General features: G+C 46.0%; 2 protein-coding genes across 2 annotated transcripts; one reads left to right on the top strand and one right to left on the bottom strand.

Moving 5' to 3' along the window:
* Nucleotides 1-6,881: 6,881 nt before the first annotated feature.
* esf1 (ESF1, nucleolar pre-rRNA processing protein, homolog (S. cerevisiae)) lies at nt 6,882-24,786 on the bottom strand. The gene is made up of 14 exons (XM_030731928.1): nt 24,734-24,786; nt 23,003-23,391; nt 20,342-20,661; nt 20,136-20,249; nt 19,920-20,029; nt 18,677-18,829; nt 18,020-18,134; nt 11,321-11,519; nt 11,073-11,231; nt 9,439-9,566; nt 8,496-8,586; nt 8,179-8,276; nt 7,949-8,098; nt 6,882-7,646 (listed from the first exon to the last, which is right to left on the bottom strand). The coding sequence occupies exons 2-14, from the start codon at nt 23,367-23,369 to the stop codon at nt 7,302-7,304; spliced, it is 2,349 nt and encodes a 782-aa protein (XP_030587788.1). The 5' UTR covers nt 23,370-23,391; nt 24,734-24,786; the 3' UTR covers nt 6,882-7,301.
* LOC115781998 (E3 ubiquitin-protein ligase TRIM21-like) lies at nt 12,039-16,649 on the top strand. Its single transcript, XM_030731971.1, has 2 exons — nt 12,039-12,164; nt 14,477-16,649. Exons 1-2 carry the CDS (start codon nt 12,135-12,137, stop codon nt 16,127-16,129), a joined length of 1,683 nt encoding a protein of 560 aa, XP_030587831.1. The 5' UTR covers nt 12,039-12,134; the 3' UTR covers nt 16,130-16,649.
* Nucleotides 24,787-24,833: the final 47 nt, after the last annotated feature.

The following is a 24,833-nucleotide window of genomic DNA, read 5'->3' as shown; positions in this document are numbered from 1 at the left end:
AAGATGCCTTCGCTGAGGAACTGGAATGTATTAGAAAGGGAAAGGACATTCTGAAACATAGCCAACTCTACAGATTATGTCCTTACATCGACACTCTTGGTCTTCTAAGGATCGGAGGACGCCTGTTCCATGTGAGAATAGGCAGAGACGAAATCAATCCCCTATCCTCCCTGGGAGGAGTCACATCACGACTCTAGTCATCCGCCATTACCACGAACAGGTACAGCATCAGGGGCGCCATATCATGGAGGGCGCTTTGAGAGCAGCTGGCCTGTGGATTGTTGGTAGAAAACGGCGAGTTAGCAGCATCATCCACCACTGTTGTGATGTTGTCATATGGAAAGAAGGTCAAGTTGGAAGGAACGAATGGCCTATGGGCATGATCATCAAGATGTTTCCAGGAGCAGATGGGAGAGTTAGGAAGGTTGAGGTTAAGACGACGAGAGAGGGTTCATGCAAGACCTTGTCTCAGAGACTGTCCTACTCTTCTCCCCAGAGACTGATTAAAGTTTAATTTCTTCATGCCGTGTATCATGAGTGGTGGCATCCTTTCAGATGCCAGGCGGGGAGTGTTCTGTCCTGAGGGATTGGAGGGAGGCATGTTTCATTCTGTGGCCACTAGGTGGTGCTTTTTCTGTTTGGGGATTATCGCCATTTCTGCTTACCCTCTGTAACCCGTTGGCAGCCATATTTGTTTTTCCCTTGCACTTTGATAGAGAGCACATTGTGGATTCAGGTAGTCAAAGTATCTGCTATCATCCTCATCTGGGAATCACTATAGGGAGCATAGTCTGTGAGTATGGTTGTATTAAGATGCCTATGTTTGTTTGACATGGATATTTTGTACAGTTAACCAGGTTAAGTTGTGTTTTTGTTTCATCTGGTGTTTCGTATGTAATGTGTTATGTTAAGGAGACTCTTTACTGAGGGCAGAACATACAGTGATGTGAAAAAGTATCTGCCTCCTCCTGATATATATATTTTTTTTTTCATATTTGTCAGACTTGCGTGTTTCAGATCAGCAAACAAATTTTAATATTAGACAAAGATATCCTGAGTAAATAAAAAAAGCAGTTTTAAATGATGATTTCATTTATTAAGGAAAGAAAGCTATCCAAACCTGCCTGCCCTGTGTGAGAAAGGCATTGCCCACTTATTAAATCCTGAATTAACTGTGAGTTCAGTTTCACTGCCACACCCAGACCTGATTACTGCAGACCTGCTGAGCCAAGAAATCACTTAAAAAAAGAAGCTGTGTGACAAAGTGAAGCTCAAAGATCTCAGAAAGCAGCACATCATGCCACGATCTAAAGAACCAGCTGAGAAACAAAGAAACAAAGTCTGTCAGCCTGGAAAGGGTTACAGAGACATTTCTAAGGCTTTGGGATTCCAGAGAACCACAGTGAGAGCTGTTATCCACACATGGAGAAAACCTGGAACACTGGGGAACCTTCCCAGGAGTGGGTGGCTACCAAAATTACTCAAAGAACACATCAACAACTCATCCAAGAGATCACAGAAGCTCAAGAGCACTTGGGTTATGCAGCAGGACAAAAATCCAAAACACATCAGCAGGTCCACCTCTGAATAGCTCAGAAAAACAAAATGAAGGTTTTGGGGCAGCCAAGACAAATTCCAGACTTAAATCAGACTGACATGCTTTGGCGTGACCTTAAACAGGCTGGAAAACCTCCAATGTGGCTGAATTCAAACAATTTTGCAAAGAGGAGTGGTACAAAATTCCTCCACAGCAACGTGAAACACTCACTGCCAGTTATTGTAAACGCTTGATCACAGTTCTTGCTGTGGCACAAGCAGTGATTAGGTTTAGGGGGCCAATGACTTTTCACACAGGGCAGTTAAGTTTGGATAGCTTTGTTTCCTTAATAAATGAAATCAAGCTCCTAAAAACTGCATTGTGTATTTACTCATGTTATTGTTGTCTAACATTAAATTTGATGATGTGAAAAATTAAGTGTGACAAATATGCATAAAGTCAGGAAATCAGGCAGGGGGCAGATACTGTATTCAGTATTATTGATCTGTTATTTAATTGTTTATTACCTTTCATTCCACACTTTCATGCATATTGCTGTTGTTTTGCTGTATAAAAACCAGATCACTAATAAAATGATCAGACTGGCTTCTATATAGAATGTCTTTATTGTCATTATACAGAATGTACAATGAGATTGGAGGGCCACTCCTGTTCAGTGCCATGCAATAGAAAGTCAAACTTTAATAATCGAATATAATCTAAAAAATATAGAGAAAATATACAGAAAATAAAATGTATTAAAAATACAGAAAATAAGAGAATGTATAAAAATATATACATTGTAAAAAATAAAATAAGTGTATACATATAATAATGAAGATAGTGAATATTGCACTAGTGAATGAATATTGGATATTGTACAATATAGGAGTGATAGATATTGTTCAGTATGAATAATATATAATATTGCACAGAGATGTGGGTGTTGCACAGTTACAGTGGGTGAGTGTGTGAGTTCAGGGTGGTGATTGCTCTGGTGAAGAAACTGTTCTGGAGTCTGTTTGTTCTGGCTTTGATGCTCCTGTAGCTCCTGCCAGAGGGCAGCAGGTCACACAGGTCAAAGCCAGGGTGTGAGCTGTCCTTGATGATGTTTGTGGCTCTGCTGAGGCAGCGGGAGGTGTAGATGTCCATCAGGGAGGGGAGAGGGCAGCCAACGATTCTTTGTGCTGTCTTGACTACCCTCTGAAGCCTCACCCTGTCTGCCTCAGTGCAGCTGCCGTACCATACTGTGATACAGTACTTCAGCAGGCTCTCAATAGATGAGCGGTAGAAGGTCAGCAGCAGGTTTGAGTCCAAGTTGTTCTTCCTGAGGACCTTCAGGAAGTGAAGTCGCTGCTGAGCCTTCTTGATAACAGCTGTGATCTTATCTGACCAAGAGAGATCAGCAGAGATGAGGACACCAAGAAACCTGAAGGTGTGGACCCTCTCTAAACGCTCGCCGTTGATGTAGAGCAGTGATTCTCAAATCCAGGCCTCGTGGCCCAGCGTCCTGCAGGTTTTAGATGTGTCCCTGAGCCAACACACCTGAATCAAATTATCAGGACTCTGGAGAACTTGACTGCATATTGAGGAGGTAATTCAGCCATTTGATTCAGGTGTGTTGGATCAGGGGCACATCTAAAACCTGCAGGACACTGGGCGACGAGGCCTGGATTTGAGAATCACTGATGTAGAGGGAGGCTGGGTCAGTCCTGTGCTTCCTGAAGTCAATGATGATCTCTTTGGTTTTCATGGTGTTCAGCACCAGGTTGTTTTCTGAACACCAGGCTGTCAACTTCAGGACCTCCTCTCTGTAGGCTGTACAGGAGGGGGCTCAGCACACAGCCCTGTGGGGAGCCAGTGCTCAGTGTAGGGTGGAGGAGAGAGATGGGGGGGAAAGTCTCACAGTCCAGGAACATGTGAGAGGAGGGAGGCCCAGGGTGTGCAGTTTGGTGGTGAGAATATCTGGGATGATTGTGTTGAATGCTGAGCTGTAATCCACAAAGAGCATTTGAGCACAGCTCTGCTGCTGCTCCAAGTGGCTCAACACAGAGTGGAGAGCTACAGTGATGAACCTACACATCAAGACGATACCCTCTATGAGATCCATATTACATGCAGTCCTTCCTGCTAGCACTATTCAGCATTGGTCCCTTGAGCCGGAGGTAGTGTCATGACTCAGTGACTGAGAAGTAGCCTGACAACCTGCAGCCATTTTCATCACAGTCAGAAGCAGTTAGGCTACATCAGCAAATCCATCGATATGCCTATCTTCAGAACGATGGCCTGAGTATACTAGTGACATGTTGGCCAGCCTACCTTTAAATAGCACAGGAGGTACAGATAACCGAGGGGATGAACAACCCAGATTGGAGGAAAGAGAAAAAAGGTTGACGCCAGTGTCTTCTAGAGACTCAATTCATGGGTCAAAGCTGTTGGGAACTTTGAACTCATTTAATGCATCCTTTGAAAAAAGAAGCACCCCTTGCGAGGGGGCAGGAAAATGTTTTCTGCCCTTCTAGTCCACTCCTTTAGTCTGGTCACCCATTGCAGTCATCTCCTTACCATCAACCTTGGGAGAGAAAGCCCCAGCAGTCACCTCTGGTGCCAGTCAGTCATGGGAAGACTGTTGAGTGAACTGGGAGCTGGTTCCACAGAAGAGGGGCCTGAAAGCTGAAGGCTCTGCCTCCCATTCTACTCTTAAGTATCATAGGAACCACAAGTAAGCCAGCAGTCTGAGAGTGAAGTGCTCTATTGGGGTGATATGAGACTATAAGGTCTTTGAGATAAGATGGGGCCTGATTATTCAAGACCTTGTATGTGAGGAGAAGTATTTTAAATTCTATTCTAGATTTAACAGGGAGCCAATGAAGAGAAGCCAATATGGGAGAAATCTGCTCTCTCTTTCTAGTCCCTGTCAGTACTCTAGCTGCAGCATCTTGGATCAGCTGAAGGCTTTTCAGGGAGCTTTTAGGACAGCCTGATAATAATGAATTGCAATAGTCCAGCATAGAAGTAATAAATGCATGAATGAGCTTTTCAGCATCACTCTGAGAAAGGATGTTTCTAATTTTAGAAATATTGCACAAATGCAAAAAAGCAGTCCTACATATTTGTTTAATATGTGCATTGAAGGACAAATCCTGGTCAAAAATGACTCCAAAATTTCTCACAGTGTTACTGGAGGCCAAAGTAATGCCATCCAGAGTACCGTATTTTCCGGAGTATAAGTCGCACTTTTTTTCATAGTTTGGCTGGGGGTGCGACCTATACTCCGGAGCGACGTATATGTGACATTTATAACACATGAACCAAAATACTCCAGCCACTTGACATCTCCGTGAACTGCAGCTTTAAGGCAGTCTTGCGTAACCTGTGGGCGCAGTGGATGATGGATGGAGAGCACAGCTTAACGGCAACTGGGAGAATGCGCCACCCAACTTTCCTGGAAGTCATTGGATGGATCAAGAAAACATGGGCTTCAGTGACAAACCATCCTGTTGGGATTCAGAAAGGCTGGAATAATTGGAACTGCAGCTGACGACGAGTCTGACTAACGCGACACAGAAGAGGAAGCGGCGCTTCGTCTACGGAGTGTACGGAATTGTTTAGAAGTGACACCGAGGATGAAGAATTCAATGGATTGATGGTTTGGTTAACTTGTTAGTATGTTCTTTATGCTATGGTTATCTGAATAACTTAATGTTACGTTAACATACCGAACATGTGTTCGTTGTGTGTCATGTAGCTGAATGTGCTACGTTAGCATAACGTAGGCGTAACCGTGTTCGTCCTGTTCTTTAATCCATTATTATTTTAAATTGCCGTTCAAGATGGAATTTCTGCTCTGGGTCTCGGATTCTATCAAACCCCCCCCCTCAAAAAAAAAGTGCGACTTATAGTCCAGTGCGACCTATATATGTTTTTTTCTTCTTTATTATGCATTTTTTGGCTAGTGCAACCTATACTCCGGAGCGACGTATAGTCCGAAAAATACGGTAAGTATCTGGTTAGACACCATGTTTCTAAGATTTGTGGGGCCGAATACAAGAAGTTCAGTTTTATCTGAATTTAGAAGCAGGAAATTAGAGGTCATTAGAGGCCTCCTTCCGCCTCTTATGCAGGTAAACCCACCCTTACCTGGCATGGCACCAGCAACCACGGTATGAGGCACCCAGAACTGTGTATGCTCACCCACCACAAATGCTTCTGCATCACTATCTCACTATCAAAGGCCAGGTGAGTAAATAATGACTGAGGATTGCTCTCAGTAACTTTCTGCCTCCTGATGCTACAGTAATATTCAATAATCAAATCCTGATCGACCACCTGAAGTTGGGAGAATGGTGATGCTGGTTGACCCACAGTTACCTCATTGACCCAGCAAACTAGGAGAGTAATCAAGGTCAAGTTCATTTATATAGCACATTTAAAACAACAAAGTTGACCAAAGTGCCACACATTCAAGTATATAGCCCCAAGAAGGCATTTCCAGGCACGGATGGCGAGATAGTGGACCAAGTGTACATCAATGTGCACTTAATAATGCTCACAGTGATAACAGATCCAGAGGGCAGCTCTGATGGGCAAGAAAGACCATAACCCAGCCTTTCCAGGGAGAAAATTTGGACCAAACTTTGGGAGTGGCTATGTAGGAAAGAGCGACCTTCTGAGCATGCTCCATTCCATTCAATTCAATTTATTTATATAGCGCCAAATCACAACAAACTGTCGCCTCAAGGCGCTTTGTATTGTGGGTAAAGACCCTACAATGCATGCAGGCATCAGCAGCTTATGAGGGAGGTGAGATGCTGAAGTGAACTGTAGTGGAGAAATCCTGTGTGTAGTGTGTGTCATTGCTGAAAGTGTGAGTTATCAATTGTTAATGTGCCTTTCTTCACAACATTCCACTTGTGAGGGTGGAGTTTGTAGAGCAACACAAACTTTACTGCAGTGACACACACTCCCCTCCATAACGTTAGACTTTGTGTACTCTTCGCCTGTTACATCAGATCAGATTAGATGCTGTAAACTTAGTTTAGCTTGATTAATGCATGCATGCAACTTTTAGATTAGGTGTAACACTAGCAGCTGGCTTAATAGAGGTGCTACTCCAACCTGCTTTGCTCCGAATTGTTCTTTAACTCATTTAGATTAGATTAAATTAGATTAGCCTTAACTGTGTCCCTTAGGTGAAAATTGAACAGATTGCATAAAATAATCACAACATAAACAAATACACACATTTATTGTTCACCTGTTATTCAGTAGTTTGGTGTGTGTGTGTGTGTGTGTGTGTGTGTGTCTGTGTGTGTGTGGGGGGGGTTCCACACTCATTTCCAGAAAGCGAACAGTGTAACAAAGACTGCCCAAAAAAGTTTGCAATAATTAGGGGCGTGGCCTCTTTGACTGACAGGTAAAGAGGGACGCCAACTGCACCTCCAGAGTGTGTTTGTGCTGAGCTCCTTTCAAACAACATCACAGTGTCAGACTACTCAGTACATGTTACTGATGCTGTCAGTGATGCTGTGACCCTGAAGGACGGATCCAAACTAATACCTCTGTGTTTGCAACTCGTTTAATCTCATTCTGTGAAACATGAATCAGAAAACATTTACACATGAAATCACTGAGTTCCTCCTCCTTTCACTCTGCCCTCCTGCTGCTCAAACACATATAAAAATATTAACCATAATAACAGAGCAGTCCAGGCAGCAGATCCTGTGTGATCAGTCCAAAGCGACCTGAAGGGAGTTCGTAGCATCTACATGAGTTTCTGCTTCTTCCGAGCCTGAAACTGCTCCGTTTTGCTTTTAATGGATTTGACGAGCAGCGTCAGACTCGGGTCCATCTGCTTCTTTGTCGTCTGAGCATCAGACTCGTTTTCCTGTCTCTTCCCTGCTACTTCCGGTTTCCTGCCTAGCTCTGCCTGCACGGGCGTGGTCTTCTGAGCGTCCTCCAGGTGGCGCTGCTCCTCCGCTCGCCTGCGCTGTTTCTCAGCCAGGATGCTCTGCGTGGCTTTGGTCTTCTTGTAGCTGGGGTGGGAGGGGTCCAGGTTGAAGAGGTGGGAGGTGAACATGGCCTGGAAACGAGGGTCTTTAACATCCACCTGCAGAGAGAGAGAAACAGGAAGAGGGTTGGTGTTCCAGACATTTAAAAAATAATTAGATCTTTATTGTGTGTCTGATGTCAGGCTAACTTTGTGTTTTCTCTCTAAAACCTCAAACTGACTCCCTGCTTAGTTCAGCTGAAAGAGAGAGCCTTAGGTCAGCAGGATCTACGTAGGTTCTGAAGGGTCATTAACAGTTGCCTCTCTGAGGGTGTCTCACCCTGCAAACCTCTACTTTCTAACCCATCGTTATTCTGCACGCTCGCTCACTCGCAGCAGAGAGCAGAGTGAAGGATTTTCACCTGGAAGTCGTCGTCCTCTGGCAGCTCCTCGCCTTTCTTCAGCAGCTTCTTCCTCTTCTTCTTGCTCAGGTTCTGCTGCTCCACGATCTTGTCGTAGTTGAAGTGTTTGTGTTTGCCGTCGTCGTCCTCCATCAGCAGAGCCATCTCAGCCTGGAAACACGCACACAGACGGATTAATGTGAGATCCACAAACAGAATCAGATCCAGAACCAGCTGCGACGACCTCTGACCTTTTGTTTCTGCAGCTCCTCTTCCTCCTCAGCGGTCCGCTCCTCTTCCTTCTGCTTCTTCTTCTGGCTTTTCTTTCCTTTCTGTTTCTTCTTCAGGTCTGCAGAGAGAAAATCAGACGACAGTGAATCTCTAACGTGTTGAAGGTCGCTCATCTTCATCAGTGACAGGACAAAGAACAAGCTGCCACACTCAACCTCTCCACACACACACACACACACACACTAATTTTTAGGTCTGTTGGTATTTAATGACACCATGGTACTGACAGTACTGTTGTCTCACAGCTGAATCACTGACTGAGACACTGATCGATCACCTGCAGTTCCGAGCTCCTCGGAGAAGAAGGGGTCGCTGAGGTCGACGTCTGGAGGAAGCTCGTCGTCGCTGAGCGCCGCCTCGCCCGCTCCCTGATGAAGACAAACCATCAGACAGGTTAATAAAAGCACCACAGGGGGGCGCTCTCCAAACTGGAGCTGTGATGAGACTCCAGACGGCGAAGACAGGAAGTCTGAGTGATGACCGAAGTGCAGTCATTTCACTTCCATCAGTGGTCTGGACTGTTTCCTGCGTGGAATATTTTAATATGATCCTGTAATAAAATCCTGAATATAAATCTGTCATGCTGGCTGAGCATCAACACTCCAAAGGGTGTTAATTATTCACCAGTTTATCCTGACACTGTAACACAGAGAGGTGTGTCGATGAGCAGAGGAACCTCTGCAGCATCTTCACACCATAAAACAACTGTTGCCTCAATAATGAGCATAACTGATGAGTAATTAACAGTAAATATCGCTCTTCTGGGGTTTATCCCTCGGCTGCACCATCAGCCAATCAGGCTTCAGTCTCAGGAAGATGTAAGCAAACCTGTTGGACAGAAAACAGTAAAACTCGATGCCGAATCATCAATCAACTGTTTGCTCTGTAGCAGTGGCTGCACCAGCAACTGTCCCCGAATTACTTTAATACTGAAGAAATGTGGAAAAAAAGAAGATTCTCAAGCAACTTCTGAACAGTTCCAGTTCCTGCTCCATTAGTCTGATTCACATGATCCAGGAATCATAAGAAAACTGTCTCAGGATCAGCACCGTGAGGACTGGTATCAGGTCAAAGTGCTGCTCGCTGCAGCCAAGAAGGAAGAAGCAGGAGATGGTGCAAAAATGCTAATAAACGAGCTAATAAAACACAAAGTGTGTATAAAGACTGGAATATTTTAAGGTGCGTCACATTAACGGAGGAATAAATGGCCTTTCTCTCACCTGTTTTCTTTCAGACTTCTTCTGCCTCTTCTTCTCTATCTTCTTCTGCAGGAACTCCTCCCAGGGCGTCAGTGTGTCCTTCCCCTCCAGCTTCTTCTTCACCAGCTGCTCCGTCGTCTCCTTCAGGCCTGCAGCATGGAGGAAAAAACATTTAATAAACTGATCGCAGCTCAAACCGCTGCTAAACAGCACGTTTCCACGATGGTTCCATATAAAATCAACCAAATCTGAAAAAAGCCCTCCCGCCTCACCTGCTCACACTCAGCTCATTCTTTCTACAATAACTTTAGTGTCTTCAGTGACAGCGTTCAAACTTTTACCTTCATACTATAAAGATTTTCAGACTGAGACGCCCTGAAAGGAGTGGATCGAAACTTTTCCCAGCCTGTTTGAGTCCTTACAACTTTATAAGTGCAGAAGGTATCCACATCAAATTCTCAAACAGGAAGTGCTCGTCTCGCCATCCTTCACCTGTTTTTCACACAGGTGAGCTCTCCAGCCTCGTCACTACCTGCTGGTACGGTGGAGATAATGTGGGCTTGTGTGTGTCACTGGCTGCGGTTTAAAGCACCACCTCCCAGAACAGCTGTGTGCTCAGTGGCTGCATCCTTTGAAGGCCTTCAAATGGAGGCCGACTGCATCACAGCAAAGTGACACAGCTGCCCACCCCTGTTCCAGTCTCTGCTGCCTCAGCCTGTCCTGCCCCACCTCCTGCACAGTTGGTACCAGCACCCCTCCCTGCCTCTGGGCCACTACCCGGGCCACCCAACTGACCAGTCCTTCCAGTCAAGGCACCAGATCTCTAGGGTCCTCCCAGGGTTGTTGGGTCCATAGGAATATGCAGCCATGTGGCCCTGCCACCACAAATGAGTGGTCCTGGTCTGGGTGGGGTTCCTGGACTCCGGACTGTTGTAGTCATAGGAGTCATTTGAACTAACTTAGTTTGCCCCCCACCCAGGACTATTTTGAGCTGAAAGACTCTTGCATCGGCAGGTTGCACCAACAACACATCTCCTGGAATCCCTCCATCATGATAAGGTGGTGATTCATGGAGGAGATCATCTTCTAATACATTCATATTTAAACACCTGTGAGTGACAAACATCAGAGTTCCCATGTTCTGCATCACAGCTTGACTGGGAGGGGGTCAGCTGGGGGGGCATGTTGGACTTGCTTCAGAGTTCACGGCCCTGCTGAAGACACTGATTTTTATGTTCTCTGATTTTTCTGTTACACTTGGAAACGTTTGGGTATTAATGTGAAAACAAACTAAAGAAGAATATGACCTCCTGTTTCAGCTCTGGAGTTTAGTCTGAGCTTCTCATTTCACTTTTTCATCTTTCTGTCCTTCAATCTAACTTCATTCTTTTGCAGTTGTTTCACATTTTAGCCTCATTTGGTTTTTCCAGCTCCAACAAACCTCTGATGGTTTTAAAGATCTTCACTGGATCAAGGATCTGATCTCCTTGCTGCCTGATCAAAATCAAAAAGGGTCCCACCTTCCAGCCCTAATCTCTGCTCATGTTCGTGTTTTCTTGTTAAGAAAACAGGAAGTGATCATTGTAGGGTCTTTACCTTACAGTATAAAGCACCTTGAGGTGACCGTTTGTTGGAATTTGGCTGTGATTTCGTACCTGGCACCCAGGTGACCTCCATCTCCATGTCTTTGTCCTCCTGCACCTTCTTCTCTTTGTCCTGGATGCCTTTCAGCAGCTCTCTGTACTTGGAGATCTGCTCCTTGCTCTTCTTCTTCTTCTCCTGGTTTTTGTTCTCCGCCTCCATCGCATGCTCTTCTGTCCAACACAAACACAACTCATCTCCTCAGTGCTGCTTTCACCTGTGAACAGTTAAAACACATTCGTCACGTTCTCGTGTTTCTCACCTCTTGCTGTGCTCACATCCTCGTCACTGCCTTCAACGTCTCCATCACCACCTTCCTCCTCCTCCTCCTCCTCTTCTTCTTCTTCGCTGGAGGAGGCCAGGTAGGCTTTGAAGTCCATGTCCAGCAGTTCGTTTTTGTTGAACTTCCTGTTCAGGGCCGTCACGCGCTCGTGGTCGGTTTCATCCCACGTCAGCTGCACCTGATCAGTTCAACACAAACACATCAGTCCAAAATCCTGCTATCACACTGTCCAAGCAACCAGACACAGTTCACATGGTTCAAAGATCTGAGCTCCTAAAAATAAAAATCAGAGCAACGAACTCAAAACAACAAGAGAGCAGATCAGCATTAAAATGTGTATTTTTATTAAAATCCATTTAAAACATGCAGTAGGTAAACAGCTGTTATCTGTGGAACCTTTTTAACATGTGCTGCAGCCACCGCCCACTTTATTACTTCTGCCCTGCAGGTCCTGTTTTTATTGTTTGCAATGCAGAAATGATCAGGCAGAGGGTGAAGTTCAAACTTCCCCAGAGCAGGAAAAAAAACCCCCAGACACACAGAGAGAGGCGGAGCAACAAGGGAAAGACGGCAGAATCCAGCCGCGGTGCAGACCAATGGGGAGTCCTCCTCCTCACTGCTTGGTCACCGCCTCTCAGCTGCAGGGAGGGGCGGAGCAAAAGCTGACAGACAAAGGCTTCAGCGTCATAATCCAGAAATGAAACTGGAGAGTCTGAGCTGAGAGCAAGCTGTTTCCCTTCACAGGAACATTAAACTGAGTTTATTGAGACTTTCTTAACAACACTGGTGACAGATGAGCATGTTCGCGCAGTCCAAACCAAAGGTGAGTCCTCCTCTGTCTGTGGCAGGAAGTAGAACTGTGATGCTGCTGAAGCCGGTGAGTTCAAATCAAATAAGTGCTGATTTAACAGCAGCTCTGATCATTTGTTGGAAAAAGGGGGGAAAAAAAAGGAGTTTACAGGAAAAACTTTTCTCTCTGATCTCAGGGCCTGAAAAGCTCCCCTCTCTGTGCCTAACACACCTGCAGGGGGAGGCGGAGCTTCACCTGAGTGTATCAGGTTTCTCTCAGTAGTGAGACCAGTGTGATCCAAAAGCTCCCCATGAAGACAATCAAGGGACCAGGTCACCTCACCAAGGGCAGGGTTCCTAAAAACCACACACTCTATTCTGCTCTGAAGCTGCAGTCAGCGGGGTGCTTTTATCTCCCAGTTCAGTGTCTGTGCATTGGGGTTATCCTCAGTGGATGAGAGGGATCTTCTCTGGATCAGGGAATGGCTCTTTTGAGTCCACGGGTGCTATGTTGTAAGTCACCCAATCTGGCAACTCCCAGTGCCCACGTGGGTGAGAACAGTGAACCCTGGAGGGGTGTTAGTGCCCATTATACCTGCCACATTGGTCATTTCCCATACCGACAGTGATGTCACCACAGCTCTGCATCACTGAGTACTCGCTGCAGTATTCTCCTGAATCACAGGTGTCGCCACACCTCCACATCAGAGCTGGTAGATGCAAAATTCAAATCAATTCAATTTTATTTATATAACGCCAAATCACAACAAAGAGTCACCTTTTTTATCTCCAGTGTTTCCATATGGAATTTTTGGTATGATAGCATTTTCCTTGTTTTCCTGCTACAGCGCAGAATATATGAGTGGGGCTGGGTGGGTGTCTAATTGGTAGGTGGGGGCATCAGGACGTTGGGATGATGAGAGGATGTAAGTGAAGGGGATGCATATGTATAACACTTTGAATTGCATCTTTTTTGTATGAGAAGTATGATATAAATAAAGCTTTAATTGATTGATTTTTTTTTTTATTAAAATGGAGGTAAAAACCAACGGGCTCATACACTCGTGTCTCCGACTCAGCTGCAGCAGCAATGGCATGTAAAAGAAATCAAGATGTGCACGACCAGCCTGAAACACCACCAACGCGTCAGCTTGCGCCAGCAGAGGTGACGTCACTTTTGTCGTACAGCGCTGCTCTCCAGTGGAGAAGGTGCTATGGGTGATGTTCTGTTGGACTTACTGATTACAGTCTGTCCATGAGGACCGTCACATTCAGGCTCTGCAGTGTGTGAAAAACTGAGTCTGCCCCCTGATTCAGCAGCTTGTAGGAACTCCTTTAGCAGCAATAAGTTGCAGTGATGGTTTCCTGTGTGACTTTATCAGTCTATCGCATCACTGTGGAGGAGTTTTGGTCCACTCTCTGTCACAGTGTGGCTTCAGTTCACTGAGGTTTGCAGCAGGTCTGGACTCTGACCGGGCCGTTGCAGCACCTTCATTCTTGCTGCTGTGCTTGGATCTCTGTCCTGTTGATGACCCAGTTTGGTCCAAGCTTCAGCTGTGGGACAGACGGCCTCACATGTGCCTCTAGAATACTTTGGTGTACAGAGGAGTTCAGGTCACTCAGTGACTGCAGGGGGCCCAAATCCTCAGCCCTCCTCCACCGTGCTGACAGCTGCTCTGAGGTGTTTGTGCTGAGTTTGGTTTCCTCCAAACGTGCTGCAGTGCATTATGGACAAACATCTCCACTTTGGTCACATTTGTTCCAGAAGTCTTGTGGTTTGTTCAGATGCAGCTTTGCAAACCTAAACTGTGATGCCGTGTACCATGTTCTGTGGCAGTGGAGTAGTTTGGTGAAACCACGGAGAAATATATTTGGTTGGTTTCTAAACAAATGTAGCAAAATATTAAGAGACTCGTGAGGGGAAAGTGGTGTTCCACCTAAATTGTAAACGGTGGAGACATAGACCTCAACTGGGGATAAAGTCAGGCAGTGGAAGGAATGCTTCAAGGATCGTCTTAGTCCCTTCCATAGAGGAAGAAGAATCTGGGAACGTGGGACCGCTCATCCATCTTTGGGGGTGAGGTCACTGAGTGAACTCCTCAGTGGAAGAGGCTGTTTGGTCACCACACTCAGAGCCTGACTCATGATGCCAGGAATAAGTCAGAGTTCACTACTGGACTTGTGGATGGTGTGGTTTAGCTCAGCGCAACACAGCAGGAAGTCTCAGGCCATGGTTATCAGGCGGGAAACAGTTGAGTGCCCACTCCAAGTTGAGTTGGTGAACTAAGTCGAGTAGTGCAGGTACCCCTGTTTTAAAATAAAACATTTTTCGTCTTTCTCCCTCAGGGTGCAGACATGTCTGCTGCCAGCAATCTGCCACCTGAAGATCAGTTTCTGTGCTCCATCTGTCTGGATGTGTTCACTGATCCAGTCACCACACCATGTGGACACAACTACTGCACAAAATGCATCACTCAGCACTGGGATGTTAATGTCACGTGCCAGTGTCCCATGTGTAACAAGGTGTTCAAGACGAGACCTGAACTTCACGTCAACACCTTCATCTCTGAGATGGTCGCTCAGTTCAGACATGAAGCTCAGCAGAAATTCAGCAGCAGCAGCTCAAAGCAACAAGCTCTCAAACCAGCAGAAGTTCTCTGTGACGTCTGCACTGGAACCAAACTGAAGGCCCTGAAGTCCTGCCTGGTGTGTCTGACCTCCTACTGTCAGACTCACCTGGAGCCTCATCTGACAGTGAAAGGTCTGAAAAGACATCAGCTGATGGAACCTGTGGAGAACCTGGAAAGCAGGATGTGTATGAAGCACGATAAACATCTGGAGCTGTTCTGTAAGACCGACCAGACATGTGTCTGCACACTCTGCTCTGTTTTAGACCACAAGAACCATGAGTTTGTTCCTCTGAGAGAAGAGTCTGAAGGAAAGAAGGCAGAGCTGAGGGAGACAGAGGCTGGAATTCAGCAGATGATCCAGAAGAGACGATTGAAGATCGAGGAGATCAAAGAGTCAGTGAAGATGAGCAAAGATGCTGCAGACAGAGAGAAAGGAGAAGGTGTTCAGGTCTTCACTGCTCTGATGGAGTCTATTAAAAAAGGCCTGAAGGAGCTCATAAAGGAGATCGAAGACAAACAGGAAACAGCAGAGAAACAGGCTGAAGGTTTTATCAGAGATCTGGAACAGGAAATCTCTGAGCTGATGAAGAGAAGCTCTGAGGTGGAGCAGCTCTCATGCTCTGAAGACCACCTCCACCTCCTCCAAAGCTTCTCATCCTTGAAAGCTGCTCCACCCACCAAGGACCGGACAAAGGTCAGCATCCGTCCTCCATCATATGAGGGGACTGTGGTGAGAGCTGTGGCTCAGCTGGAGGAGAGACTCAGGAAAGAGAAGAAGAAGCTGTTTGAGGCTGAGCTGAAGAAGGTCCAGCAGTATGCAGTAGATGTGACTCTTGATCCTGATACAGCAAATCCTGAACTCATCCTGTCTGATGATGGAAAACAAGTGAATCATGAGAGTGAGAAGAAGAATCTTCCAGACAATCCAGAGAGATTTTCTCAGTGTCCCTGTGTTTTAGGAACTCAGAGTTTCTCTTCAGGCAGATTTTACTTTGAGGTTCAGGTTACAGGAAAGACTGACTGGATTTTAGGAGTGGCCAGAGAGTCGATCAACAGGAAGGGAAAAATCACTCTGAGTCTTCAGGAAGGCTGCTGGACTGTGTGGCTGATAAATGGAAATTACTGCGCAGCTCATGGTGTCCCTCCAGTCCGTCTCTGTCTTCAGTCTGCTCCTGAGAAGGTGGGGGTGTTTGTGGACTATGAGGAGGGTCTGGTCTCCTTTTATGATGTAGATGCTGCAGCTCTGATCTACTCCTTTACTGGCTGCTCCTTCACTCAGAAACTCCACCCATTCTTCAGTCCCTGTACTAATGATGGTGGTAAAAACTCTGCTCCTCTGATCATCACTCCTGTCAATCAAACTGGATAAACTAACAAATTTCACTCAGAGAATAAAAGTGTAAATACAGTAATGTTTACTGAGCTGAATTAAGATTTTGGGGGATATCAATATATCGGCATCATAAAAATTCATTTAAAATGAAGCCTATCAAGTAAGGAAAATGTATTTATATACACCTTTCTAGATAAAAGTCTCCTTTAGTTTTCAGTTTAGAGCGAGGAACCACCAACAGATTTTGGTCAGCAGACCTCAGCGGTCTGTGTGTTATGTATGGGTGTAATAGCTCGCTAATGTACGCAGGCATTTGAACATGCAGAGCTCTGAAAGTGATCACCAAGATCTTAAACTGAAGTCTGAACTTTATGGGGAGCCAGTGTAAAGATGACAAAATACCTGCATCAATGACTTCAGTGTATATGGACAAAATTGCCTCGTTCACTAATACTGTATGTGCTCAAAAATGTTTTTTGTTTGCAAAGAGATGGAAAGTTAACCACGACTACATTAGAACACAACTCGATGTCATCAGTTTCATTATTTCATGTATTTGATGCATTTGTAAATCAATGGTTTTAAATAAATTTGCTATTAAACCTTTCTGAAATCAAAGGTTTCCTGACCTCACTGGGTTTGAGTCAAAAGTGTGAGCAGCCTCTCGCAGTGATGCAAACGTATCTGAACCAGATCCACACATGAAGGCCCTGAAACGGACATCCTCTTAGCAGTAAAAGTACTCGCACAGCTGAAAACTATCAGGCAGCTAAGAGCTGTCACACTGAGAACATATTGTTGGCTTGGCCGGTAGAGGTGATCATGAAATGGTGGCAAAAGTCCGCAGCTGCGTGCATTCATCACAAAGCTCATTATAGAAAAATATCTAGAACGTACTTTGTGATGAATCTTAGGACAGGTTGATCTTTCTACTGTAATAACAGAAGCTCAACGTGACTGCCAGAGGAATATGTGCGTGCACACAGTTTGTGAACAAGGACAAATACACGTCTGTGTTACTTAGTTCAAAGGATCTGGGTTAGTGTCGGTGTTTGGTCCCATTATTCTGAATTCTGTGAACAGTTTATATTTAGTGGAAACATTAAAGATGATTAAGATTCACAGAAGCTGGTGACGCCACAGAGATTTTCACAACATGCTTCAGGTTCAGGAGAGCGGAGTCGCTCTTCAGGCAGATTTTACTTTGGGGAGGGTCTGGTCTCCTTGTATGGTGTAGATGCTGCAGCTCTGACCTGCTCCTTCACTCAGAAACTCCACCCAAACCCAAATCCCTGTCTCAGTGCTGGTGGTTAAACTCTGCACCTCTGATCATCTGTCCCGTCAGTCAGTGAGTCTGATCGGTTCCCGTGAGGAAAAATGGAATTAAAATTCATTAAAATAAAATTCATTTAATACGACACAAACCAGAAGCCCTCAAAATGGAAAACAATGTAAAGTGTGAACATCTACAGCTTCAACCAGTCGCACTGAGCCCGCCGACGTTTAGTTTCCTGTTAAACTGTTTAAACGTTTATAAAGGCGACCCACTCAGACGGTCCTGTCTGAGAAACCTTCTGTTTCCCCTTCTGAAGGCACAGCCATTAAAGCACACGCTGTATGAGAACAAACACGCGGTCTCTACGCTGCCCGGACAAAAAAAGTCACTAATACTTCTTTGGACTGCCTTCAGTTTTGATGGCAACACACTGTGACATCATTTCAATAAGCTCATGCATTGACAAGTCTTCTCCAGCACATCTCAAACATTGTCAGTGGGGTTCAGCTGTTAATTCCGACAGCTGCAAATAAACCTTTTGAAGTGTCTCGTGAGTCCGAGTCTGTCTGCTTAATCATGAGAGCACCTTACACGCACTTACTTAAATAAAAATATCACCTTTACTAATGATTAGCTGGTGAAGTTCTTACCTTTGAGGTGGAGCTCGCAGACGAGGTGAAGAGTTTGGGCGTGTAGGCCGACAGGTTCACGTCCGTCGCCACGTCTTTGGGCTCCTCGTCAAACTTCACGTCATCAGGAATGAAGCTGTTCGGTTTGAGCAGATTTAAATATGAGGAAGAAAAAAAAAAAAACTGAGTTCAGGATGTGAAACGTTTAACAGGTGAGAGTACGGAGCACAGATTCACACAGCGAGATCCTCCTGGCTTACAGAAAAACATGAAAATATGACTTCAGATACCTGCAGATGTGCAGTTACATTGAGCAGAACATTAGAGGCAGAGCAGGCCTCGATGGCCCGATACTGGAAATATTTCTCGGTGCTCACCACAATAACTCAATTTTTTTGAGTGCCATCTAGAATTTATGAATGTGCTGTTATAGTAAAGTCAGTGAAGGAGTGTGTGGAGTTTGATGAGCTTGAACAGGAAGCATCTGCGGTGTGAATTTGAACATCCTGGGTCACATCGTTCTCAAGTTATGGCCAACATTAAAGTTTTGTGGAAGGAATTTAAGCATTTTGAGACCCTAAGTGTCTTAATTTAATGAATTTTAATAATAGACTTTTTCTAATGACTTGCAGGAACTCTGCTGTGCGTCTGAAACGTGTGCTTTCCTGACAATCGTACCGGAGGTCCAGGACGGAGCAGCTGCTCTCGTACTCGTAGCCGTCACACTCCTGGTAGATCTTTGCAGCCGTGTCAGCTGAGTCGCACTCCACCACGGCGTAGAAATACTTCAGACGTTTGAACTGGTAGTCACGCAGCTTCTCTCTGTAAACCCTGAGAGGAGAGGACAGCATCAGCCTCACGACGGTGTGAAAACGTCCGACAGGTAACAGGTGAAACTCACCTCTAACACGTGTTTCTGACTGGACACAGAACTATTTGTGTCCAAATTTCAAAGCATCACAGCTGCAAGGTTAAAGTTACTCACCAGCCACTTCATTAGGTACACCTGTTGAGCTGCATGTTAACACAAATGTCAAAACAGCCAATTATATTTGAGCAGCTCAGTGCAGTTAGGCATGTAGACGTGGTCCAGACGAACTGCTGAGGTTCAAACTGAGCATCAGAATGAGGAAGAAAGGTGATCTGAGGGACTCTGAATGTGGTTGATGGTCTGAGTGTTTCACAAACTGCTGATCTGCTGGGATTTACCCACACAACCATCTCTGGGGTTTACAGAGAAGGTCTGAAACAGAGGAAATATCCAGTGAGCAGCAGCTCTCTGGGAGAAAATACCTCACTGAGGTCAGAGGTCAAAGGAGGATGCACAGACTGCTTTGAGCTGATAGGAAGGCAACAGGAACTCAAATAAGGAACAATGAGTTCACAGCACTCAGACGGCCTCCACAGTCAGCAGACCTCAGCCCAGCAGAGCACCTTTGGGATGTGCTGGAACGAGAGATTCTCATCATGAATCTGCAGCAGCTGAGTGATGCTGTCATGTCAGCATGGACTGAAATCTCCAGCACCTCATTGGATCTGAACCATGAAGAATGAAGGCAAAGAATGATAGTGGCAAAGTGTACCTAATAAAATGTCCCCTCGGTATTTGTTTTAACAAAAGAAATATTTGCATATTTTTGTTAAAAAAAAAAGCCAACATGTCTGGGTGTTAAAGGCAGATCCTGGATCAGTAGTTTTAATTAATTTTTTTTACCATTAAAACATTTTAATTGGTTCATTCTAATAAACAGCAGAATGGACCAATTAAACCTTTTAATAATAACATTAGTTTCTCAGACCTTTACAGACGCCGCTGGACGAATAAAGTTTGGTTGAAAAAATGAATTTTAAATCCTGCTGGTGGTTTTGTCGCACCTGAAGTAACCGACTCACACCCACACCTCTATGACCTCATCGTTACCTCTCCTCCTCCGTGTCGTCCTCCGAGTCGTCGGGCAGCGCCTTCAGCTCCATCGGTCCTTGAGTCTCCTCCACCTTCAGCCTCTCCTTCCCAAACTCTGACGAGTAGATCTGGACAACAGTACCCAGAATGCACTGTGTTAATCTCTCTCTTTAGAGCAGACAACATTTCAAGTCATCTCCACACCAACAGCCAGCTCACAGTGGATCAGATCACCTTCACAGAGAGCACGGCTCCTCCTTTGGGGGTGAAGGAGTTGAACAGAGCCAGCAGGTCTCTGGCCTTCATCCGGTCCCAGTCCATGTTGCAGACGGCGAGCCGAGCAGAAACCTGACGCACAAACACGGTGAGACCACGTTAGCATAGTTTGTGTTTCCTGGTGGGACAGACTCACCTTTGACCTTCACCACACGCCACCTCACCTCATCGCTCCGCGGTGCGTCTTTGCACAGCTCCCCCCAGTCGTGCTCGATCTCCTCTTCCTCTTTTATCAGGATGGCGTCCACATCATCCTCGTCATCTTCGTCTGAGCTGGTCTCTACGTTGCCCTTCCCTCGGGCCAGATCCGGGCCGCTGTCACTGTCATCCCCCGAATCCAGACCGGACTCCTCTTCATCAGAGCCACTCGCCTCATCACTCTCCTCCTCCTCCTCCTCCTCCTCCTCACTGCCATCAGACACACTGTCTCCTAGGTCAACATCGTCCTCCTCTGCAGACTGCTGCTCCTCATCATCTTCATCACCTGAAGGAAATATTTAGAGTCAGTGTGTGTGCAGTCTGAGAGACTCAGCTTACAGTCACAGCATCAGACAGAAGAAAAACCATCAAATTATTTCTGACACGCTTTAGTGAACAGGGTTAAAGGTCACCCGGAGAAGCATTCAAACATTTTTACTGCAAATCTGATTTTCATAAATGTGTCTTCTCTGAAACAGCTTCCAGCACGAGGTCCTGAGGTCTTCAGTGGTTCCTCACCTGACGTCCAGGTATGACCTAAATTATGCTCCTCCCACATTTTACAACTCGACTGCACTGATTGGTCTCCTTTGAACAGCTGACTGAAATGTCAGACTGTGTTTAGATGGTGGAGAGCTTCAGCTCAGGGATGGGAGCACATGCTGCAGCTTCATTCATCAGTTACAGGTAAATAAACGACACCTCGCTCCCTCCTCACCAAACCGCGGCTAAAACACCGTTTACATGAGTCACTTCATACATTTTTATATTTGGTGAGGTATTTTAGACTTTTTTTTTTAATCGGTTTGACAAAATGATGCAATCTGGGTCAGGTTACTGTAAGACAATCCCCACGCTCTTATTTTGAAAGTTCAGTCACTCCTAACTAGCCAGCTGGGGTCCTTCCTGTTTTGTTTCTCCAGCGACTAACTGACTATGTCAGCGAATCCTCCTCCATGTTGGACCGCAGCTGATTCAGTTCTCAGAGTCCTCTCTGAGCTGGAGCGTCACTCTGACCAGAACCTGCAGCGGGTGGAGAACCAGTTCATGAGCCACTACGCCGAGCAGAACCAGGACTGCCAGCTGCAGAGCAACATGGAGTGGATGAGCAGACTTGATCTGTAGGAGGAGAGGCGGCTGAATATTTGTACGAGTGCAGGAAAACTCATTCTTGAATATCTGATGGAAGCTCAGACATCTGCGTGCTCTCCTCTCCTGATCCATCAACACAAACACACCGAAGAGTTTCTTCTCCGATGGGGAACGAGATGGAAGCGTGGTGGTGTGGTTCAGAGGGAGTTTATGTGCCACCTCTCCATCTCACATCTCATCTCCTGCTCTCGTTCAAGTTGAGCTTTGTGAATCCAAACTTTATTAAATCTGCATTTTCCTGGAAACTAATCTCGACCCCTGAAAGAGCAAACAGCGACTGAGCTCAGAGTCACACATCGATCAACAGGAAAGAATTCCATTCATTTGGAATTTTCTTAAACACTATCAGTGTTTTATTTGTGTAACTGAACCATGCAATTCCTGTTTCGGATTTTTCTCTGTGATGTTTTCTTCTGTCTGAGCTTTTATTGTATCCAGTTTTTCCGGCTTTCCGTTTCCTGTTTCTGTCTAACAGTTGTTAAAAGGTGCAGTTCACTCTGAAGGAACACTCGATCATCACAAAGCAAGTTAACTTCAGGAACATCAATCTGTCCGGTTAAGAAGCAGAAACCACCATTTCACCTGCACAGGTGCAACTCAAAGTGTCAGCAGGTGCAGTGGAGAGACAACAACACAAACTCCAAACAGGGAGTGGTTCAGCAGGTGGTGGCCTCAGGCCGTTGTGCTCTCCTCCTCCCTCCTCACTGATTCTTCTCAGTTTTGCACTCTGCTGGTGTCCCGTCTAATGCTGCTAGCATGAGGCAGTACCCGCAACCCACTCAGGTTGCACAGGTAGTCCAGCACCTCCAGGAATACAAACCTACAAAGGTTTTTTGCCAGGTTCTGGAGCGGAGGAGATTCCAGGAGATACCTGCCGTTACATGAGGAGAACTGGACAGAAACCCAGCATCTGCTCTTTGAGTGAGGAGGAACAGGAGGAGCACAGCCAGAGTCCTACCAGATGACCTCAGCTCCAGCTCTGCATGTTTCTGACCAAACTGTCAGGGTCAGACATGATGCAGCAGGAGGTCCTGACGTCTTCAGAGGGAGCTGTGCTCACAGAGCAGAGAGCAGGTTCACACCAAGCACGTGGCGTCTCCAGACTCTCACACCTGTCAGCGTTCCCCTCAGCGTGAACCTGCTGGCTGTGCAGAGAACATTTCAATGGTGGACCTGCCAGCTTTGGTGCCTGAGTGCTTAAATGAAGTTATGGTTAATTATTAATCAAATCCCATGATTTTATTTGATTTAGGTCTTTCTGTGCAGAGTGATGCTGATTTAAAGCTGATCAGCAGAGACGCTCTGTGAGCCTCAGAGCGTGGGAACGATCGGGATATGAAAAGATCAGCCTCAGAGATCGGAGACGCTGCTCCCCCTCGGTTGTTGTCTGGCACACAGCAGAGGAAGCTCACGTCTCCATTTAAGCAGTTTTCATAAACTTAAAGTTTAATTTACATAAAAAAACATCTTCTGACCTTCTGCAGTGACTCTCACTCCTCGTTCAGGCTGCTCTGCTTCAGAGCCACCATCCTTCTTCGCTTTCTTTTTCTTCTTTTTCTTCTCTGCCGCCTTCCCACCTTTGGCCTCTTCGTCCTCCTCGTCTTCGTCCTCTGAGTCGGACAGTTTGTAGAAGCGCCTCAGGTCCTCTGCGGAGGTGTGGTTGATGGGGCGTCCTCGTTTGTCCACCGTGTACTTCACCTTGAAGCGTTTGTCGTGGAACATGGACTGGAAGCGTTTGTCGATCTTGACTTTGTGCTCCCTCTCGGGCATCTCCCAGAACCGCGGGTCCTTCTGGACCCGGAGAAAGCGCTCGTCCCCATCCTGGTTCTTTTTGGACGACATGGCGGTAAAATCGCAGCGTCACCTGTGGAACAGAAGCCAGGGTCTCACACTTCACATCCACACAGGGTTGAGTTATGTTTACTAAATACAACATTTCCTGCTTTGTAAAATTGAGACATGTTTACTGTTAATCCCATTTATTTCTGATTGGACAAACATGGATCAGGTTCATTTATTACAGATGAAACACCGACTGTTTAACTGTTTCTGAATGTTAAATTAAAGTGAACAACAGAGAAATATCAGCGCTGATATCAGGTGGACACAAGTTTATATTCCAAACATTTTTACATGTTTCTGATATCAGTATTTACGGTGCTGAGCTGTCTGCTGGATCAGATCCATTCCTGCCTCCTCAGAGCTCCAGGCTGATCACACTTTGTCCTCAAAGACCAACTTCTTCCAACTATCCAGGAGCAAAGCGGTGACAGTCTGTGCCGCATGCTGGTGCAGAGGACAGCACTGTTGCCTCACAGCAAGAAGGTTCCTGGTCTGAGCCTGCAGGAGAGCTGGGTTCTCCCCGTTCCCCCGTGGGTTCTCTCCGGCTTCTCCAGCTTCCTCCCACAGTCCAAAGACACGCATGCTGGATTAACTGGTGATTCTAACTAAACCTCAGGTGTGAATGTGTCTCTGTGTTAGCCGTGCGACACCCATCCAGGTGGACCCAACTTCTCGCTTCATGCGACAGCTGGGATAGGCTTCAGCCCCCCCACAACCCTGAACAGGGTAAGTGTTAAGAAAATGGATGGATGGATATGTGTGTTTCCCAGCAGGATGGAGCAACGCGTCACAGAACAAAAGAGATGACCAAAGAGATCGGAGAGCTTTAGATCCCATCCAGAACCTGCAGTCAGACCTTAGGAGGAAGAAGTTGACATCGTGATCAGCCTGGAGCTCTGGAGCTCAGAGGAGGCAGGAACGGATCTCCATCCATCATCATCTGACCCTGACACTGAGATCCAGCAGATATTATGAAGAAGGATCAGCACTTAAACGCTGACGCTTTACTTATTATTTCTGTTCATGGACATGAAACGTGTAAAAAATGAACGAGTAAAGTGTCTGAACCACGGACCAAACTTCAGACCTGTTTTTGATGCTCACAAAGCTTCAGTGTTTCTCTGAGGACCTGATCAGCTGGGATAAACTCAGTGATCAGCCCGGACTGTGATAAGCTCTGGTATCAGGTCTGACTGCGATCAGCTCAGTGATCAGCTCTGGTTTCTGGTCTTAGTGATCAGCTCTGAGGTCCGGATTTCTGTTTCCAGTGTTTCCAACCTGGAAACACGTGAAAGCACCGGAAACCCTGAAACTGCTGAACCCCCTGCGGTTTAAAATAAAGTGATAAACAACTGAAACCTTACCAACGGACTCTCCTTCTCTCCGATCCAGTCACACGTGTTTACCCAGCATGCAACGCCGCTTCGTCACCTTGCTCCACCCCGCCCCTTTCTGTATGGCGAG

This window comes from Archocentrus centrarchus, chromosome 1, assembly GCF_007364275.1.
Source record: "Archocentrus centrarchus isolate MPI-CPG fArcCen1 chromosome 1, fArcCen1, whole genome shotgun sequence".
Lineage (NCBI taxonomy): Eukaryota > Metazoa > Chordata > Actinopteri > Cichliformes > Cichlidae > Archocentrus > Archocentrus centrarchus.
The sequence above is the reverse complement of the archived record's forward strand: the minus strand, read 5'-3'. Positions and strand labels throughout refer to the sequence as shown.

What these genes read in the sequence shown, in the direction of transcription:
- LOC115781998 (XM_030731971.1), top strand. Translation starts at nt 12,135, where the DNA reads ATGAGCATGTTCGCGCAGTCCAAACCAAAG. An exon ending in TCGCGCAGTCCAAACCAAAG is followed by an intron (nt 12,165 to 14,476) that starts GTGAGTCCTCCT and finishes TTTCTCCCTCAG; the next exon opens with GGTGCAGACATGTCTGCTGC.
- esf1 (XM_030731928.1), bottom strand. Translation starts at nt 23,369, where the DNA reads ATGTCGTCCAAAAAGAACCAGGATGGGGACGAGCGCTTTCTCCGGGTC. An exon ending in GAGCCGTGCTCTCTGTGAAG is followed by an intron (nt 20,030 to 20,135) that starts GTGATCTGATCC and finishes ACTGTTGTCCAG; the next exon opens with ATCTACTCGTCAGAGTTTGG. An exon ending in CGAGGAGCTCGGAACTGCAG is followed by an intron (nt 8,277 to 8,495) that starts GTGATCGATCAG and finishes TTCTCTCTGCAG; the next exon opens with ACCTGAAGAAGAAACAGAAA.